This window comes from Muscardinus avellanarius, assembly GCF_963383645.1.
Source record: "Muscardinus avellanarius genome assembly, chromosome: 18".
Taxonomy (NCBI): domain Eukaryota; kingdom Metazoa; phylum Chordata; class Mammalia; order Rodentia; family Gliridae; genus Muscardinus; species Muscardinus avellanarius.
This window is the reverse complement of record NC_137804.1, coordinates 42,643,523-42,659,481: the sequence shown is the minus strand read 5'-3', so window position 1 is coordinate 42,659,481 and position 15,959 is coordinate 42,643,523. Positions and strand designations below refer to the sequence as shown.

At 52.1% G+C, this 15,959-nt stretch overlaps 1 protein-coding gene across 1 annotated transcript in view; it reads left to right on the top strand.

The window, feature by feature from the left end:
* The window catches only part of PBX4 (PBX homeobox 4), a gene marked incomplete at both ends in the record, with an annotated part of 35,128 nt that overhangs the window by 14,322 nt on the left and 4,847 nt on the right, over positions 1-15,959 (top strand). The window contains 7 exons of the mRNA XM_080715854.1: positions 956-1,112; positions 1,370-1,476; positions 2,260-2,303; positions 4,265-4,395; positions 8,561-8,682; positions 14,992-15,024; positions 15,177-15,331. Coding sequence (XP_080571980.1) covers positions 956-1,112; positions 1,370-1,476; positions 2,260-2,303; positions 4,265-4,395; positions 8,561-8,682; positions 14,992-15,024; positions 15,177-15,331 — 749 coding nt within the window. The remainder of the gene's footprint in view (positions 1-955; positions 1,113-1,369; positions 1,477-2,259; positions 2,304-4,264; positions 4,396-8,560; positions 8,683-14,991; positions 15,025-15,176; positions 15,332-15,959) is intronic.

Sequence of the window (15,959 nt, the reverse complement as noted above, 5' to 3'; positions counted from 1 at the left end):
CCTGTCTCCACCTCCCGAATGCTGGGCCTACAAGCCTGTGCCACCACGCCGCCTGAAAACCCCTCTTAAAGGAGCAAAAGATCTATAATCCCAGCACCTGTTTGTTTCTGCTCGTTCCCACGCACGCATCTCATGACATTGACAAATGTGTCACTGTGGGATGCTGAGGCCTTTCCAGCTGTGCGGGGCCCTGTGTGTAATGGGAAGGTGCAGGTCCAGGGAACACGGTCATTCAGTGGCTGGTGTGAAGGTCACCACTGTTTCCTAGTGGGTGCAAACCAGGGGTGCTGCTCAGCACTGCACAATGCACAGGGCACCCCAGCTGATCCAGAGAGTGATCTCAGCAGCACCAGGGTGAGGAACCCCATGTGGGGGGACCTGGGTGAGGATTTGGAGTCAGCCCTGAACTTGGCATGGCCAAGACTCTGCCTTTTGCTTGCAGGAGCCTGGTAACGGCTTCTCCCCAGGTCCTGGCCAGGTTAAATTAGCGTACCAAGTGTGCCGACTCCATGCTGGGAACATTCCCGCTGCCCATCAGCGTTCTCTGTCTTTGTTATCTTTTGATAAATTTAGATTGAAGTATATTTTTCCTTAGCCTGAACTCCCAGAAGTGGGGCTACAGGGGCCCAGGCTTAAGCTATCCCAGAGAGGAAGGGAGAAAGTGGCGTGCTGCCCGTGACTGCGTGAGCAGCGAGGGCGCTCACCTGTCCCCAGGCCTCCTCCTCCGGGCCAGCTCCTCAGCAGTAGCGTTTTTCTTGGGCAAGCCAGGCTGGCCCCAAGGTGCCCTACCGCTGTGAGCACTTCCTGTGATCAGCACCTGGTCCTGGCCCCATGGCCAGCGCCTGGATGCTCTTCTCAGGCACAGGGCAGGAGGCGCCAGGAGGATGCAAGCACCCCTTTCTCCACCTGTCTCACACCAGACAGCTTTTGGGCAACTTCTGCATTGTGTCCACAGGTCTCAAACTGGTTTGGCAACAAAAGAATCCGGTATAAAAAGAACATGGGGAAGTTTCAAGAAGAGGCCACCATTTACACCAGTAAAGCTGCCACTGGCACCCCTGAGGCCAGGGCCCCCGGGAGCCGAGCCAGCTGCCTGTCACTGCCCAGCCCCGGTGAGTGAGGCTGGCCCGGCAGCCAGCCGGAGCCTGGGGCCGCCCAGGGGTCCCTGCTGGCGCCTCTTCCCCTTGCTTGGACTGTGACATCTGTTTCATTGGCCACGATCCCAAGCAGCCGAAAACTGCAGCCCTTCCGGTGCTGTGGGGATGTCACGCTCACTGGGGGAAGGCAGGAGCTAGGAGGCAGGGCTGCCTCCTCCCTGGGGAGAGGCCGGAGCTCCCGCTGGCCCTCACCCGGCCCCTCCCTCTTCCAGCCGCCTCTGGCCCCTTCCTGCTGACCAGTGCCAGGGACACGCTCCTCACCCTGCAGACCCTGGCCTTCCTCCAGGCTCCTCCTGGGGGCACCGGCCCACAGTCCCAGGTGAGTCAGGGCGGATGAGGGTCCTCAGAACCGGCCATCTTGCAGCCCCGTCTCCACCGTCCCAGGACTGCAGGTCTGCTGAGCTACCTCTGGACATAGCTCTCCATTCTCTCCCCACCCACCGTAGGATGGTGACTCACAGAGCCCTCCCTCCTGGAGTATATGGAGGAGGCCTGCTGGACAGAGGTCCCTGCCCCCACCTGTGGGTGTGGGTGCTAAAGGCCTGGTCAGGGGGAGGCTCTGGGCTGGCACCACCTTTCCCGCTGCCCGAACAAGAGGGTCTCCATGCCCAGCTTTGCCAGACTGGGAGGAAAATGTACTGGGGATCCTGAGCAGCCCAGCACCCCCCAGAACTTTCCTGGGGTGTTACCCATGCCTTCTTCAGACCCTACTCCTTCCCAGTCTCTCCTAAGGGCCTTACTGGCCTGACCCCAGCTATCCAGGAGACTGCAAGGGGCTGGCAGGCCCCCACATGGGGACTGTCCAGGTGCTACGGGGGATGAGCCCCCTGAGGTGGTGTCAGCTGTCAGCTGGGGCCTTATAGAGCCCCTAGCGCTCTTCACAAAGGGTCTCACGCAGCTGGAATGGCCCAGCGGTTAGCACTCGCCCGGTGTGTGTAAGACACTGGGTTCTGCCCCAGCACCACCGAGTAAAAGTATGCCCTTTCTATCCCATCACCCCCTCCTGATTCTCACCAGCCCCAGCCCCTTGGGGACTGGAGAGGATGTCTGCTGGTGTGGGGTATTGCCTGGTGCCAGGCAGTGCACCCACTCTCCCCTGCAGTGGCAACCACCCCATCGCCATGGCAACTCCAGCCAGGGGCACAGGTGAGCAGGCCTTGTCTTCCTCCTAATACACCTAGTGCGCAGTCCTTGCCTGGTGCAAAGCAGGTGCAAGTGTGCTGAAGATGAATTAGGAGCCAGGTATGGTGGCGCACACCTGTACCCTAGTACTTGGGAGGCTGAGACAGGATTGTAGGTTCAAGGCCAGCCTCAGAAACTTAGGACTTCAGCAATTTAGGGAGACAAGGCCCTGTTTCAGAATAAAAAATAACACCAGGCGTGGTGGTGCACACCTGTAATACCAGTACTTGGGAGAGTGAGACAGGAGGATCTCAGGTGCGCAGCCAGCGTTAGCTGCTTAGTGAGGCCCTACATCACTTAGTAAGACCCTGTTTCAAAACAAAGAATAAAAAATAGGGCTTCGGTTGTAGCTTGGAGGTAAAATGGCACTGGGTTACATCCTCAATATCTTTTTTTTTTTTTTTTTTTTTTTTTTTGGTGGTACTGGGGATGGAACCTTTTACCTCCAGGCTACACTCCCAGACCTATTTTATATTTTATTTGGAAACAGGGTCTCTTAAGCCAACGAGGCTGGCTTCAAACCTGCAAGATCCTCTTGTCTCTGCCTCCCAACTGCGGAGATTACAAGCGTGCACCACCATGCTCGGCTCAAAAATATTTTTTAATTAAAAATAAAAATAGGAGCCGGGCATGGTGGCGCGCGCTTGTAATCCCCGTGCTCGGGAGGCTGAGACAGGAGAATCGTACAGGTTCGAAGCCAGCCTCAGCTATTTAGTGAGGCTCTCAGCAACTTAGTGAGACCCTGTTTCCAAATAAAATGTTAAAAAAAAAAAAAGGTCTGGGAGTGTAGCCCGGAGGTAGAAAGCCTCTGGGTTCCACCAAAAAATAAAAATAGGACCGTGGGCTTAGCTCAGAGGTAGAACACACGTGGGTTCAATCTCTAGTTCTCCCCCAACAAAAGTGATGAATTAGGGAGTTCCAGGCTGGGACCCACAAGCCCAGGTCCTGTGAGCCCCGTGTGGTATTCGGGGAGCGTTCATCCCTGCAGTGGCTGCTGCGCTCTTCAGACACCCTACCTGTGCCTGCCCATGTCCTAGGTCCGTCCGAAGTCCCCCAGGGCGCCACTACACAGCACTCAGCGGGGCTGGGGGCCGGCATGCTCTGGCCCTTCCCAGCCCTGCCTGGGCAGGCACGGGCTCCTTATGGAGCTGGGAGCCTGTCCTCACACCTCCCTGCCCGTCCCCCTTGCTTTGGGAACACAGTCACCCTCGGGGAGAGCCATGTCCCTCTGAGGGCAGAGTGCTCCTGTCCAGCCACCTAGCCAGTGTGCACTGTGTCCATCAGGTGGAGGCCTGAGAGGCTCTGGGCCTGGTACTTGGCCTGACTTCTGAGTCTCATCATGACATTCCAGGGCGAGAGAGAGAGAGGAGAGAGGGAGAGAAAGTGTTTACTGGGGATAGAAGAACCACCCAGGGGCCTTCTACATCTGAGCTACACTCCCCCCACCCTATTTTTTGTTTGTTTGTTTGTTTTTGTGGTGCTGGGGATGGAACCCAGAGGCTTTTTACCTTCTGGCTACACTCCCAGACCTATTTTCTATTTTATTTGGAAACAGGGTCTCACTAAGTTACTGAGAGCCTCACTCAGTAGCTGAGGCTGGCTTCGAACCTGTGTGATCCTCCTGTCTCCGCCTTCCAAGAGCTGGGATTACAAGCGTGCACCACCATGCCCGGCTTTTTTTTTTTTTTTTTTTTTTAACAGTCTCGCTAGGTTGATGAGAGCCTCTGGGCTTGCTGAAGCTGGCTGCGAACCCACAGTCCTCCTGTCTCAGCCTCTCACATCCTGGGATTACAGGCATGCGCCTCCATACCCTGCTCTCCGTCAGCTCTTTGAAGTTACCTGCCAACGTGTCCTAAGCCTCCCAGGGAGCTGGGACTGGTCAGTAGTTCACAGGCCCCTCTGAAGCTCTGTCTCTGTCTTTTCAGGCCAGAGGCGGTGGGCCACAGTCCACCGTCTCCTCAGCTGGAGGCCCCAGCAGTATCAACTCAGATACATCCAGTTAAGCTTGGAGGCCGGCGGAAGGGGCTCCGGGAGTGCCACGGGATCACCAGCACTGGTGCTTCTCCATCCTGCAGCTCATCCCCACAGGGCCCCAGTGACAGGCGCCCCCCCCCCCCCGGCTGCTGGGGTTCACTGGGGGCTAAAACGCTGTTCCTTTCTCACCTACGTTTGATTTTTTATTAGTAACTTTATGGCAGAACTATGAATTGTCTCTTCATGGCTTAGCACACATGTTCCCATTAAAGCTCTTTACTTGCCTTATTTTGATTTTTTTTTTTTTTTTTTTTTTTTTTTTGGTGGTACTGGGGGTGGGACCCAGAGGCTTTCTACCTCCGGGCTATACTCCCAGACCTATTTTATATTTTATTTGGAAACAGGGTCTCACTAAGTTGCTGAGAGCCTCACTAAGTAGCTGAGGCTGGCTTCGAACCCGTGCGATCCTCCTGTCTCAGTCTCCCAAGCGCGGGGATTAAAAGCGTGCACCACCACACCCGGCTATTTGGATGTTTTTAGTAGCAGATTTGCCCGCCACAGGAGCTGCTGGGGGCAGAACCAGCCTCACTGCCCACTGGGGACCGGTAATGCCAGAGCTCAGCTGCGTGGGAAGTCGTGCCTGGCTGCAGTGGGTCCTTCTGTGCCGCCCTCAGTGGGCCTCCCTCTACAGCACTGACTGGGTTTCCATCACTGGCGGTGGGAAGATGGAAGCCGACTCCCTCTGGCTCCCTAGATCCCTCCTGGCACCCTCTGCCTGCTGAGGGTGCACAATTCACAGAGCGCGGTGGCCCTGCTCTCTGAGCTAGGTCCATCACAGAAAACCTGTGGGTGCCCCGGCACCGTGGATGAGGCAGGAGGATTGCAAGCTTGAGGCCAGCCTGGGCAACTTAACAAGACTGTCTCAAAAAGGGCACGCTTGTAATCCCAGCATTCAGGAGGCTGAGACAAGGATCGCAATTTGGGGACAGCCTTAGCTACTTAGGCCCTTTGCAACTCAGTGAGACCCCTGTTTCAAAATAAAGAATAAGCCGGGCGTGGTGGCGCACGCTTGTAATCCCTGCGCTTGGGAGGCAGAGACAGGAGGATCGTGCAGGTTCAAAGCCAGCCACGCTGGCTTAGGAGACCCTGTTTCCAAAAATAAAATAGGTCTGGGAGTGTAGCCCAGAGGTAGAAGGGCTTCCAGGAACCCCAGTACCACCAAAAAAAAAAAAAGAATAAATAGGGCTGGGGGTGTAGCTCAGAGGTAGAATGCCCCTGGGTTCCATCCCCAGCTCCCCTCTCAAAAAAAGCAGCTTATTTATTTTTCATGGTACTAGGGATTGAAGTCAAGGACATTAGGTCTCATTAGGTTGGTGAAGGTTGTCCTCAAACTGCAATCCTTCTGTCTCAGCCTCCCAAGTACTAGAATTACAGGCATATGCCACCACTCCTGGCTATAACTTATTTTGTGGTACTGGGGATTGAATCTGTGGGGGGGGGACTTAAGCTACACCCCCAGCTCTATTTTATTTTTTATTTAGAAACAGTCTTGCTAAATTTCTGAGAACATCACTAAGTTGCTTGTGTTGGCTTCAAGCCTCAATCCTCCAGTCTGGCCTCACAAGTGGATTTTTTTTAGTACTAGAGATTGAACCCCAAGGCATTCTACCTCTGAGCTACACCCTTACCCCTATTTTGAAATAGGTTCTCATTAAGTTGCTGAAAGCCTTGCTAATTTGCTGAGGCTGGGTGTGGGTGTGGGTGTGGGTGTGGTGGTGTGTGGTACTGGGGCTCCTGGAAGCCCTTCTACCTCCAGGCTACACTCCCAGACCTATTTTATATTTTTGAAACAGGGTCTCTTATGCCAGCGCGGCTGGCTTCGAACCTGCGCGATCCTCCTGTCTCCGCCCCCCAAGCGCGGGAATTACAAGCGTGTGCCGCCACGCCCGGCTTGAGGCTGTCTTTAAACCTATGATTCTCCAGTCTCAGCCTGGAGAATCTCAAATACTGGGTTTACAGGCATGGGCCACCACCCCAGCTGGGGGTGTAGCTCAGAGGTAGAACACCCAAAGTTCAATCTCCAGTACAAAAATAAAATAAGGGAGCCCAGAGAGCCCATGTATGGGCTGGAAGCCAAGACAGGATGTCGTGGAAGCACACAAGGACAGATTGCAGCAGAAAGGAAGGTCCAGCAAACACAGCAGTGTGGGGAGACGCGGCGGCAAAGCTGCAGGAGGGTTACAGAGGAGCTCTGCAGGAGATTCATAGAAGAGGTGGCCAGGGAGCAGGGGCTATGGGAGAAACTGAGGCAGCGGGAGCACAGGCAGCGCCCCAGCTCACCCTGCCAGCCAAGTGTGCGTGGCCGGGGCCAGGAGGGACAGCGGAGCCCAGCTGCAGGTCCGCGGGGGACTGCTCTGAAGCCCACGTTCTGAGCTATTAAAGGTCACATCAGTTCCCTTTCCCAAATTTGGCTACATTTACATTATGCAAAGTGATGAGGCCTTGATGCCATATTTTTTTTTGTTTTGTTTTTGGTACTGGGAATTAAATCCAGGGGCATTCTACCTCTGAACTATATCCCACCTTTTTTTCTTTTGGTGGTACTGGGGGTGGAACCCAGAGGCTTTCTACCTCCGGGCTATACTCCCAGACCTTTTTTATATTTTATTTGGAAACAGAGTCTCACTAAGTTGCTGAGAGCCTCACTAAGTAGCTGAGGCTGGCTTCGAACCCGCGCGATCCTCCTGTCTCAGCCTCCCAAGCGCGGGGATTACAAGCGTGCGCCACCACGCCCGGCGTTGCCATATATTTTTGTAACTGCAAAGAGTGAAAGCTTGCCGAGTGTGGTGGTGGTGCACACTTGTGATCCCAGTACTTGGGAGACTGAGACAGGGGGATCACGGGTTTGCTGCCAGCCTCAGTACCTTGGTGAGGCCCTCCATGACTCAGTGAGTCCCTGTTTCAAAATTAAAAATAAAAATAGAGCTGCAAGGAGGGAGGCCACACTTTGTAGACTTTTTTTTTTTTTTGTACTGGGGATTGAACTCAGGGCAATCTACCTCTATGACCTATATCCCAGCCTTTTTCTTTCTTTCTTTTTTTTTTTTTTTCTTCTGTAGTACTGGGGATAGAACCCAGGGGCATTCTACATCCCAGCTATACCCCCAGCCCTATTTTTTCTTCTTTATTTGGAAACAGGATCTCGCTGAGTTGCAAAGGACCTCACTAAGTAGTAGGTGAGGCTGTTTGTGAACCGTAATCCTCCTGTTTCAGCCTCCCGAATGCTGGGATTTCAAGCGTGTTCCACGGCTTTCTATTTTTTATTTTGAAACAGGGTCTCACTAAGTCATAGAGGGCCTCACTAAGTAGCTAACGCTGGCCTCAAACTTGTGATCCTCCTGTCTCAGCCTCAGTATGTGTGTGCCACTATGCAAGTGTGTGCCACTATGCCTGGCTACCCCAGCCCTTTTTATTTTATTATTATTTGGAATCAGCCTCACTAAGTTGCTGAGGCTGGCTTCAAATCTGTGTCCTACATCTGCCAAATACTGGGCTTCCAGGCTTCACCACCACACCTGGCTATGATTTATGTACATTTTTTTTGTGTGTGTGGTGCTGGAGATTGAACCCAGGGGCATTCTACTGCTGAGCTACACTCTCGGCCCTATTTTAACTCTTTATTTTGAAATAGGGTCTCGCTAAGTTGTGGAGGGCCTTGCTAAGTAGCTGAGGCTGGCTGTGAGTCTGCGATCATCCTGTTTCAGCCTCCCAAGTACTGGGTTTATAAGTATGCACCACCATGCCTGGCATATATATATATATATATATATATATATATATATATATATATATATATATATATATATATTTTTTTTTTTTTTTTTTTTTTTTTTTTTTGTGGTGGTACCGGGGGTGGAACCCAGAGGCTTCCTACCTCTGGGCTATACTCCCAGACCTATTTTTTATATTTTATTTGGAAACAGAGTCTCACTAAGTTGCTGAGAGCCTCACTAAGTAGCTGAAGCTGGCTTCGAACCCGTGCAATCCTCCTGTCTCAGCCTCCCAAGTACTAGGATTACAAACATGTGCCACCACGCCCGCTTTATATACATTTTTAAATGAGGAGGGGGCTTTTGCCTTAATTCTCTGGAAGAAGACACTGGTCACAGCACTGACTTCTGGGGAGGGAACAAGGCTGGTTCCTCGGCCAGTCCTGCTCATTATCCGCCCTGGTGTGGGACTTGCAGGTGAAGTTCGCCTGGTGAGGACAGAGGAGGGTGAAGGTGGGCGAGTTGAGAGGTCCAGCTGCCAGATCCCACCCTCGGCCACCAGGGGTCGCCCTGCCCCCAGATATGGAGCTGGGCCTCCTGTGGGCTGGCTCTTGGGGTTGCAGACCCTCCCTCTGCTGTGGGGTCCAAAGCTGAGCTACAGAAAGGACCCAGTCTTTGTTCCCTTCGCATCTGACTCCTCCTCCAGGCTCAGCTCCCACCCCTGAGGTATTTGCATATCTATTGTTTGCATACAATTTGCATGATCTGCTTCATTTGGATAAAATTTGTGTGGTGTTCGCAAGTCATTTGCAAGGCCCTTCTTAGATTTTTTTTTTCCCCCGGAACTGAGGATGGAACCCAGGGCCATTCTACCTTGGAGGTACACCCCCAGCCCTATTTTTTTTTTTTTTTCATATCTGGGAGTGGAACCCAGGGGCCTTTGACCTCCGAGCTACACCCCCTGCCCTATTTTTGATTCTTTATTTTGAAACAGGGTCTCACCGAGTTGCAGAGGGCCTCGCTAAGTAGCTGAGGCTGTCCGTGAACTGCGATCCTCCGGTCTCAGCCTCCCGAATCCTGGGATTACAAGCGCGCGCCACCACGCCCGGCTCCCAGCCCTATTTTTTATATTTTATTTTGAAACAGGGTCTAAGTTGCTGAGGCTGTTTGCGAACCTGAGATCCTCCTGTCTCAGCCTCCCAAGTACTGAGATAACAAGCTTGCGCCACCAGGCCCAGCTGTTTCTCTTTAGATTTGTCTTGTTTCTGGGACTCAGTTTGGTGGGTGACAGTGCCTGGACATCTGGGTCCTCCTGGGTGGCCTCTACGAATCGGGTGAAGACTGTGCCTCTTTCCCAGCCAGGCTCTGAGAAATCCCCTCTGTTCTCGGTTCACTGAGGCAAAGGCCACCAAGACCCAGGTTGGCCCCAGGCAGCCAATCACAGGGCCAGTGGGAACCTCAGGTCCGGCAGCCACACTGCAGTCCTGCTGCCCAGCACCCGCCCTGCCCCTGCGGCCCCTAAGGGTCCTCCAGCCCCTGACAGACGCTCAGACCAGGTCCAGCTTCTGACAGAGGGTGAGTCAGAAACTAAGCTTCTGGCCAGAAGGGGACAAAGTTGGCTGCTGTCCCGGTCCCTCCCCAGGTCCTGGGTCGATGGAGGTTGGGTCCAAAATCCTTTCAGATTCCCCTCCACCCCTACCTGCACCTCAGTTCAAGGGCAGAAGCATGCACCCTCCCAGGGCTGCCATTCGGCATGTGCTCCAAACCGGGCGTGGTGGCACAAGATTGTAATCCCAGCACTTGGGAGGCTGAGACAGGAGGGTCACAGGTTCACAGCCTCAACTACTTAGTGAAACCTTATTATTATTATTATTATTATTATTATTATTATTATTATTATTATATTTATATTGTTTGGTGGTACTGGGGTTCCTGGAAGCCCTTCTACCTCCGGGCTACACTCCCAGACCTATTTTTATACTTTTTATTTGGAAACAGGGTCTCTTAAGCCAGCGAGGCTGGCTCTAAACCAGCGATCCTCCTGTCTCCGCCTCCCAAGCGCGGGGATTACAAGCGTGCACCACCACACTTGGCGTGAAACTTTATTTTATTTATTTTATTTATTTATTTATTTATTTATTTATTTATTTATTTATTTATTTTTTGGTGGTACTGGGGTTCCTGGAAGTCCTTCTACCTCTGGGATACACTCCCACAGGCTACACTCCCAGTCCTATTTTTTCTTTTTTTTTTTTTTTTAAATGTGGAAACAGAGTCTCTTAAGCCAGCAAGGCTGGCTCTGAACCAGCGCGATCCTCCTGTTTCCGCCTCCCGTGCGCCACCATGCCCGGCTGTGAAGCCTTATTAAAAAAAAAAAAAAAATAGGCTGGGGGGTGTCACCTGAAGATAGAATGCCCTGAGCTTCAGCCTTAGTACCGAGAAAAAAAAGCATGTGATTCTCAAAATGAGAGGTTTTTGGGGGGAAGATGGGGGAATCTGAGGATGGAACCCAGAGGCATTCTACCTCTGAGCTATACCCCCTGCCCTATTTTTTATTCTTATTTTATTTTATTTTTTATTCTTTATTTGAAACAGGGTCTCACTAAGTTGCAGAGGGCCTCACTAAGTAGCTGAGGCTGTCGGTGAACCGCGATCCTCCTGTCTCAGCCTCCCGAATGCTGGGATGACAAGCGTGCCCCACCATGCACGGCTAAAATGGGAGTTTTTAGGACTCCCTCTCCAAGAATTTTTCAGAATTCTCCATATTCAAACTCTAATGGAAATTTCCAGATCCCCTGGACCATGCATGGAAAAATTTAGAGCTCCTACCCTCTGATGCGGAATGTGCTGGTATGGAAAATTGCTTTGGTATTTATTAATTTCTTTCTTTCTTTTTTTTTTTTTTTGGTGGTACTGGGGTTCCTAGAAGCCCTTCTACCTCCAGGCTACACTCCCAGGCCTATTTTGTATTTTTTAAATTTGGAAACAGAGTCTCTTAAGCCAGTTGTGCTGGCTCCGAACCAGCGCGATTCTCCGGTCTCTGCCTCCCAAGCCCGGGGATTACAAGCGTGCGCCACCACGCCCGGCGATATTTATTAATTTCAAACTGTAAAAAGTAGTCAAGGCCTGGATACTGCCAGACACTCAGGCAGGGAGGGGAGGCAGAGTTCCTAGCACCAAAAGTGATTACCAATGAAACAAAAGAGTTGTAGCCCAGGGCCTTTATATTTTAAAGACAAGTTTACATAATAACTTCTAGCAAAAAAGCTAAAACTCCCCAAGACCCCAGGAGGATGGTACAGGCCTTCCTCAAAGAAGCTAGATACCATGCAACCCCTGACTTTGTTAATCAAGTAACACAACTTGGTGGTCACAAAGGCTTGGGCTTGCGCTGGAGACAGGGCAGGGCCACAGCTCTATTAGGTCAGGAGCAAATGAAAAGACCAAACAGGATGGGAGGTGGTAAATCCTCATAACCATATTAAAAGGCTTGTACCGGAGATAACTGGTGGACGCACACCTATGTCGGGCCAGGAAGACTATTGGTTAAGCAAGATGGAAGATAATCTTTATAAAAACTGTCCTATATTCTAAACCTCAGTATCTTACCTTCAAGGCACTCCACTACGTCTCTCTCTCTCTCTCTCTCTCTCTCTCTCTCTCTCTCTCTCTCTCTCTCTCTCTCTCTCTGACGTAGTACTTTAATCATTTCTGTCCCTTCTTTCTACCTTTATAATAATAAAAATTGCTGAAGTTTTCAGCAGTAGAGTTCTGGCTATTTTTTTCTAAAAAATTTGTTAAGAACAAGAATCCGTGGCTCCATCTCACACCATTACACCCCTCACCCACAGAGGTAGATCCAAGCACAAGTTAGCCATGCAGTGGTAGTCTCAAAGTCCCCTGTGTGCAGTTTCAAGGCCCCCCAACCCCTGCATCATTTGAAGATCTCCTGTGTAAAGGTTTAAGGTGGAAGTTTCAAGGTTGCCGTTGTTTTCATTGGTACCCAGTCCCTAGGAAACATTTTTATTCTATTGCCATACCGGGGATGGAACCCAGGGCCTGGCGCATGTTTAGGCAAACACTAAATTACATCCCAGCCCCCTAGTTAATATTTCTATTTCTCTAAGATTCCAGGAGAGCTGGATGTGTTGGCGTACACTTGTAATCCCAGCATTTGGGAGGCTGAGACAGGAGGATCACAGTTCGTGGACAGCCTCAGCTACTTAGTGAGGCCCTCTGCAACTCAGTGAGACCTGGTTTCAAGATAAAGAATAAAATATAGGGCTGGAGGTGTCACTTGGAGGTATAATGCCCCTGGGTTACATCCCCAGTACTGAAAAAAAAAAAAAGATTCCAGAGAATGTTTCAAGACACAACACTCCGAGCCCTGGGAGCGTTTGGAGGCCCCGGAGCCATGATGAAATTGCAACCAGATTAGGATATTTGGGGGAGTTTTTGTTTTGTTTTTGCAGTACTGGGGGTGGAACCTAGGGGCATTCTACCTCTAAGCTATACCCCCAGCCCTATTTTTTATTCTTTATTTTGAAATAGGCCTCACTGAGTTGTGGAGGCCTCACTAAATAGTGGAGGCTGGCTGCAAAATTGTGATCCTCCTGCCTCAGCCTTCCAAGTACTGGAATTAGAGGCGAATGCCACTACGCCTGGTTTATTTTGCGGAATTTTTTTTTTTTCCCCCTTGGTGGTACTGGGGTTCCTGGAAGCCCTTCTACCTCCGGGCTACACTCCCAGACCTATCTTTACATTTTTATTTGGAAACGGTCTCCTAAGGCAGCGCACGCGGCTGGCTTCAAACCTGCGCGATCCTCCTGTCTCTGTCTCCCAAGCGCGGGGATTACAAGCGTGCGCCACCACGCCCGGCTTATTTTGCGGAATTTTAACCTCCACCATTCTACCACCCAACGCAGCCCTCTGGGAGGACAATCTGTGACCTGGAACACCTCAGCTCAAAAATCCTGCTCCAGCGGGGCATGGTGGTGCACGCTTGTAATTCCAGGACTTGGGGGGCTGAGACAGCAGGATCGCAGGTTCAAAGCCACCCTAAGCAACTTTTACAGGCTCTCGGCAACCTAGTGAGACCTTATTTCCTAATAAGAATTAAAAAGCAGGCTAGGGGTGTAGTTTGGAGGTAGAGTACCTCTAGGTTCAATCCCCAATACCAAATAATAAAAATAATAATAATCTGCTCCAGCCAGGTGTGGTGGCGGCACACACCTGTAATCCCAGGACTTGGGAGGCTGAAGCAGGAGAACTGCAGGTTTGAGGACAGTCTCAGCAAGTAGTGAGATTCTCAAAACCTAGCAAGACCCTGTTTCAAAATAACATAGGACTGGGAGTAAAGCTCAAAAGTAGAAGGCCCCTGGGATCAAGCCGGGTGTGGTGGCACATACTTATAATCCCAGTACTTGGGAGGCTGAGACAGGAGGATTGCAGGTTCTCCGCCAGCCTCAGCTACTTCATGAGGTCCTCTGCAACTTAGTGAGACCCTTTTTTTTTTTTTTTTTTTTTTTTTTTTGGTGGTACTGGGGATGGAACCCAGAGGCTTTCTACCTCCGGGCTATACTCCCAGACATATATATATATATATATATATATATATATATATATATATTTTTTTTTTTTTTTTCTTTTTGAAACAGGGTCTCACTAAGTTGCTGAAAAGCCTCACTAAGTAGCTGAGGCTGGCTTCGAACCCATGCGATCCTCCTGTCTCAGCCTCCCAAGCGCGGGGATTACAAGCGTGCGCCACCACACCCGGCTGACCCTGGTTTTTTTTTTTTTTTTTTGGTGGTACTGGGGTTCCTGGAAGCCCTTCTACCTCCGGGCTACACTCCCACGGGCTACACTCCCAGACCTATTTTATATTTTTTATTTGGAAACAGGGTCTCTTAAGCCAGCGCGGCTGGCTCCGAACCAGCGCGATCCTCCTGTCTCCGCCTCCCAAGCGGGGGGGGGGGGATTACAAGCGTGCGCCACCACGCCCGGCTTTTTTTTTTTTTTAAAAAAGGCCGGTCATGGTGGCACATACTTGTAATCCCAGCATTCGGGAGGTGGAGAACAAAGGATCGCGGTTCGTGGACAGCCTCAGCTACTTAGCAAGGCCCTTCGCAACTCAGTGAGACCCTGTTTCAAAAATAAAGAATAAAAAATTAGGGCTGGGGTGTCTCTCAGAGGGAGAATGTCCCTGGGTTCCATCCCCAGTACTGCAAAAAAAAAAAAAAAAAAATTTAAAAAATAGGGCTGGGGGTGTAGCTCAGAGGTAGAATGCCCCTGGGTTCAATCCAAAACACCTGCTCCTCTCACCTGCCCTTGAGGGGACGATGCAGTTATTAAGCACCTACTGCATACCAGCCTCGTGCATTCACCAAGACCCAAAGAGACAAAGGCCATCACTGTATATAGTCCTCAGCTGGGAAAATAGGCTGCAAAATTGACTAGGGTGAGGAACTGAGTCTGACTCGAGAGGCCAGGTTTGGCACTCAGGGGTCTCCATGATGACCACGCAGGGATTCACCCAGCCTCTCCCCCACTTCTGCTGAAGGGACTCGAGGGGCGCTGGGAGAGCGGAGGACTCACCAGGGAGCCCAAAGCCGCAAAAGGGGTCGCAACCTGTGGAGCCAGCCTGCAGCTCCCTCTTTGGCCACTAGGCGGCGCACCTGGCCTGCAAAACAAAGTTACCCAGGCTCTTGGGGGAGCACAAGCAGGCAATTGGCTATTTCCAGAATTCGCCCCTACAATCTCAAGATGCAAAGTAAACCGCGGGAACCTCGGCTTTCCTATCTCCAAAATGGGGCAGCCTCGCTGGAGAGGCCAGTGGATGCAAATAAGGTGCCTCTGCATCCAGGAGGCACCTAATGGGTGTGCCGACCACCGGCCTTGCCTGTGCTCAGGGCAAAGGTGGGATCCCTGAATGTGGAAACCGGGTGAGGGGCATGTCTTGAGGTAGTATTTGGGTCCAGTTGGGACAGGTAGAATGCAAAGGGGCTGAGGGGCACCCAAAATCCCAAAAGGTGCTGGACCCTGGGGCAAGGCCGGGGAGCTCTCAGCCACACTGACCACCCCTCCTTGGGGCCAGGGCGGAAACTTCTCGGGGCTGCCTACAGGCTTCTGGGACCTGGGACGACAGCTGGGAAGGGGTGAGCTCCCCGGCAGGGGTCTCTTCCCCACCACTAGGCCAGGGCGCCAGGCGGAGCCCCTGACCCTGAGTAAGACGCGGGAGGGGCTGCAGCGGTACCCCCGGGGCTGGGTTGCCTGGCCAGAGGGCAGGTTCCAAGGGGCCAGAGAGCGAGGGAACATTCCTCAGCTCTGGGCTGGGCGGCCGCTCCTGCCTGGTGAAACGTAAGCTGGGCCTGGCCTCGTGGCGGCCTGTTTTCCAGTGGCTCCTTCAGCCGCAGCCTGACCACAACCCAGATTCCGCTGGGCTGGCCGTTTCCAAGTGCTTGTGTTCTGCTGGGCCAGACGGTGGTGGGGGCCAAGGCCGGGGCCCGGCCTCCCAGAGAGCCTGGGAAGCGCCCTCGCAGCCAGGCACCCCTCTGCCCAGACGCCCTGCTGGAGCCGCACTGCAGACCAGGAAGAGGGATGGGGAGACCTTACCACACAGGCCAGGGGACTCCAGCCCCTTGAGGGCACCCGCCTGGCCGGGACCCCACCAGGGCCAGCATATTTCAGGCTCACTGTTTTGGATGGCAAATTTGGTCCTAAGACTGGGTTGGCGGCCTCAGCAACAGGTCTGACTCTGAGGTGGTGTGTGGACGATCCCTGCCCCCTCGGGGCCCAGGGTAAGACAGCCCGCTCAGCCTCAGTCTCCTATACTATAAAATAGGGCTAATAACTTGGTTTGGTGGTACATGACTGCAAT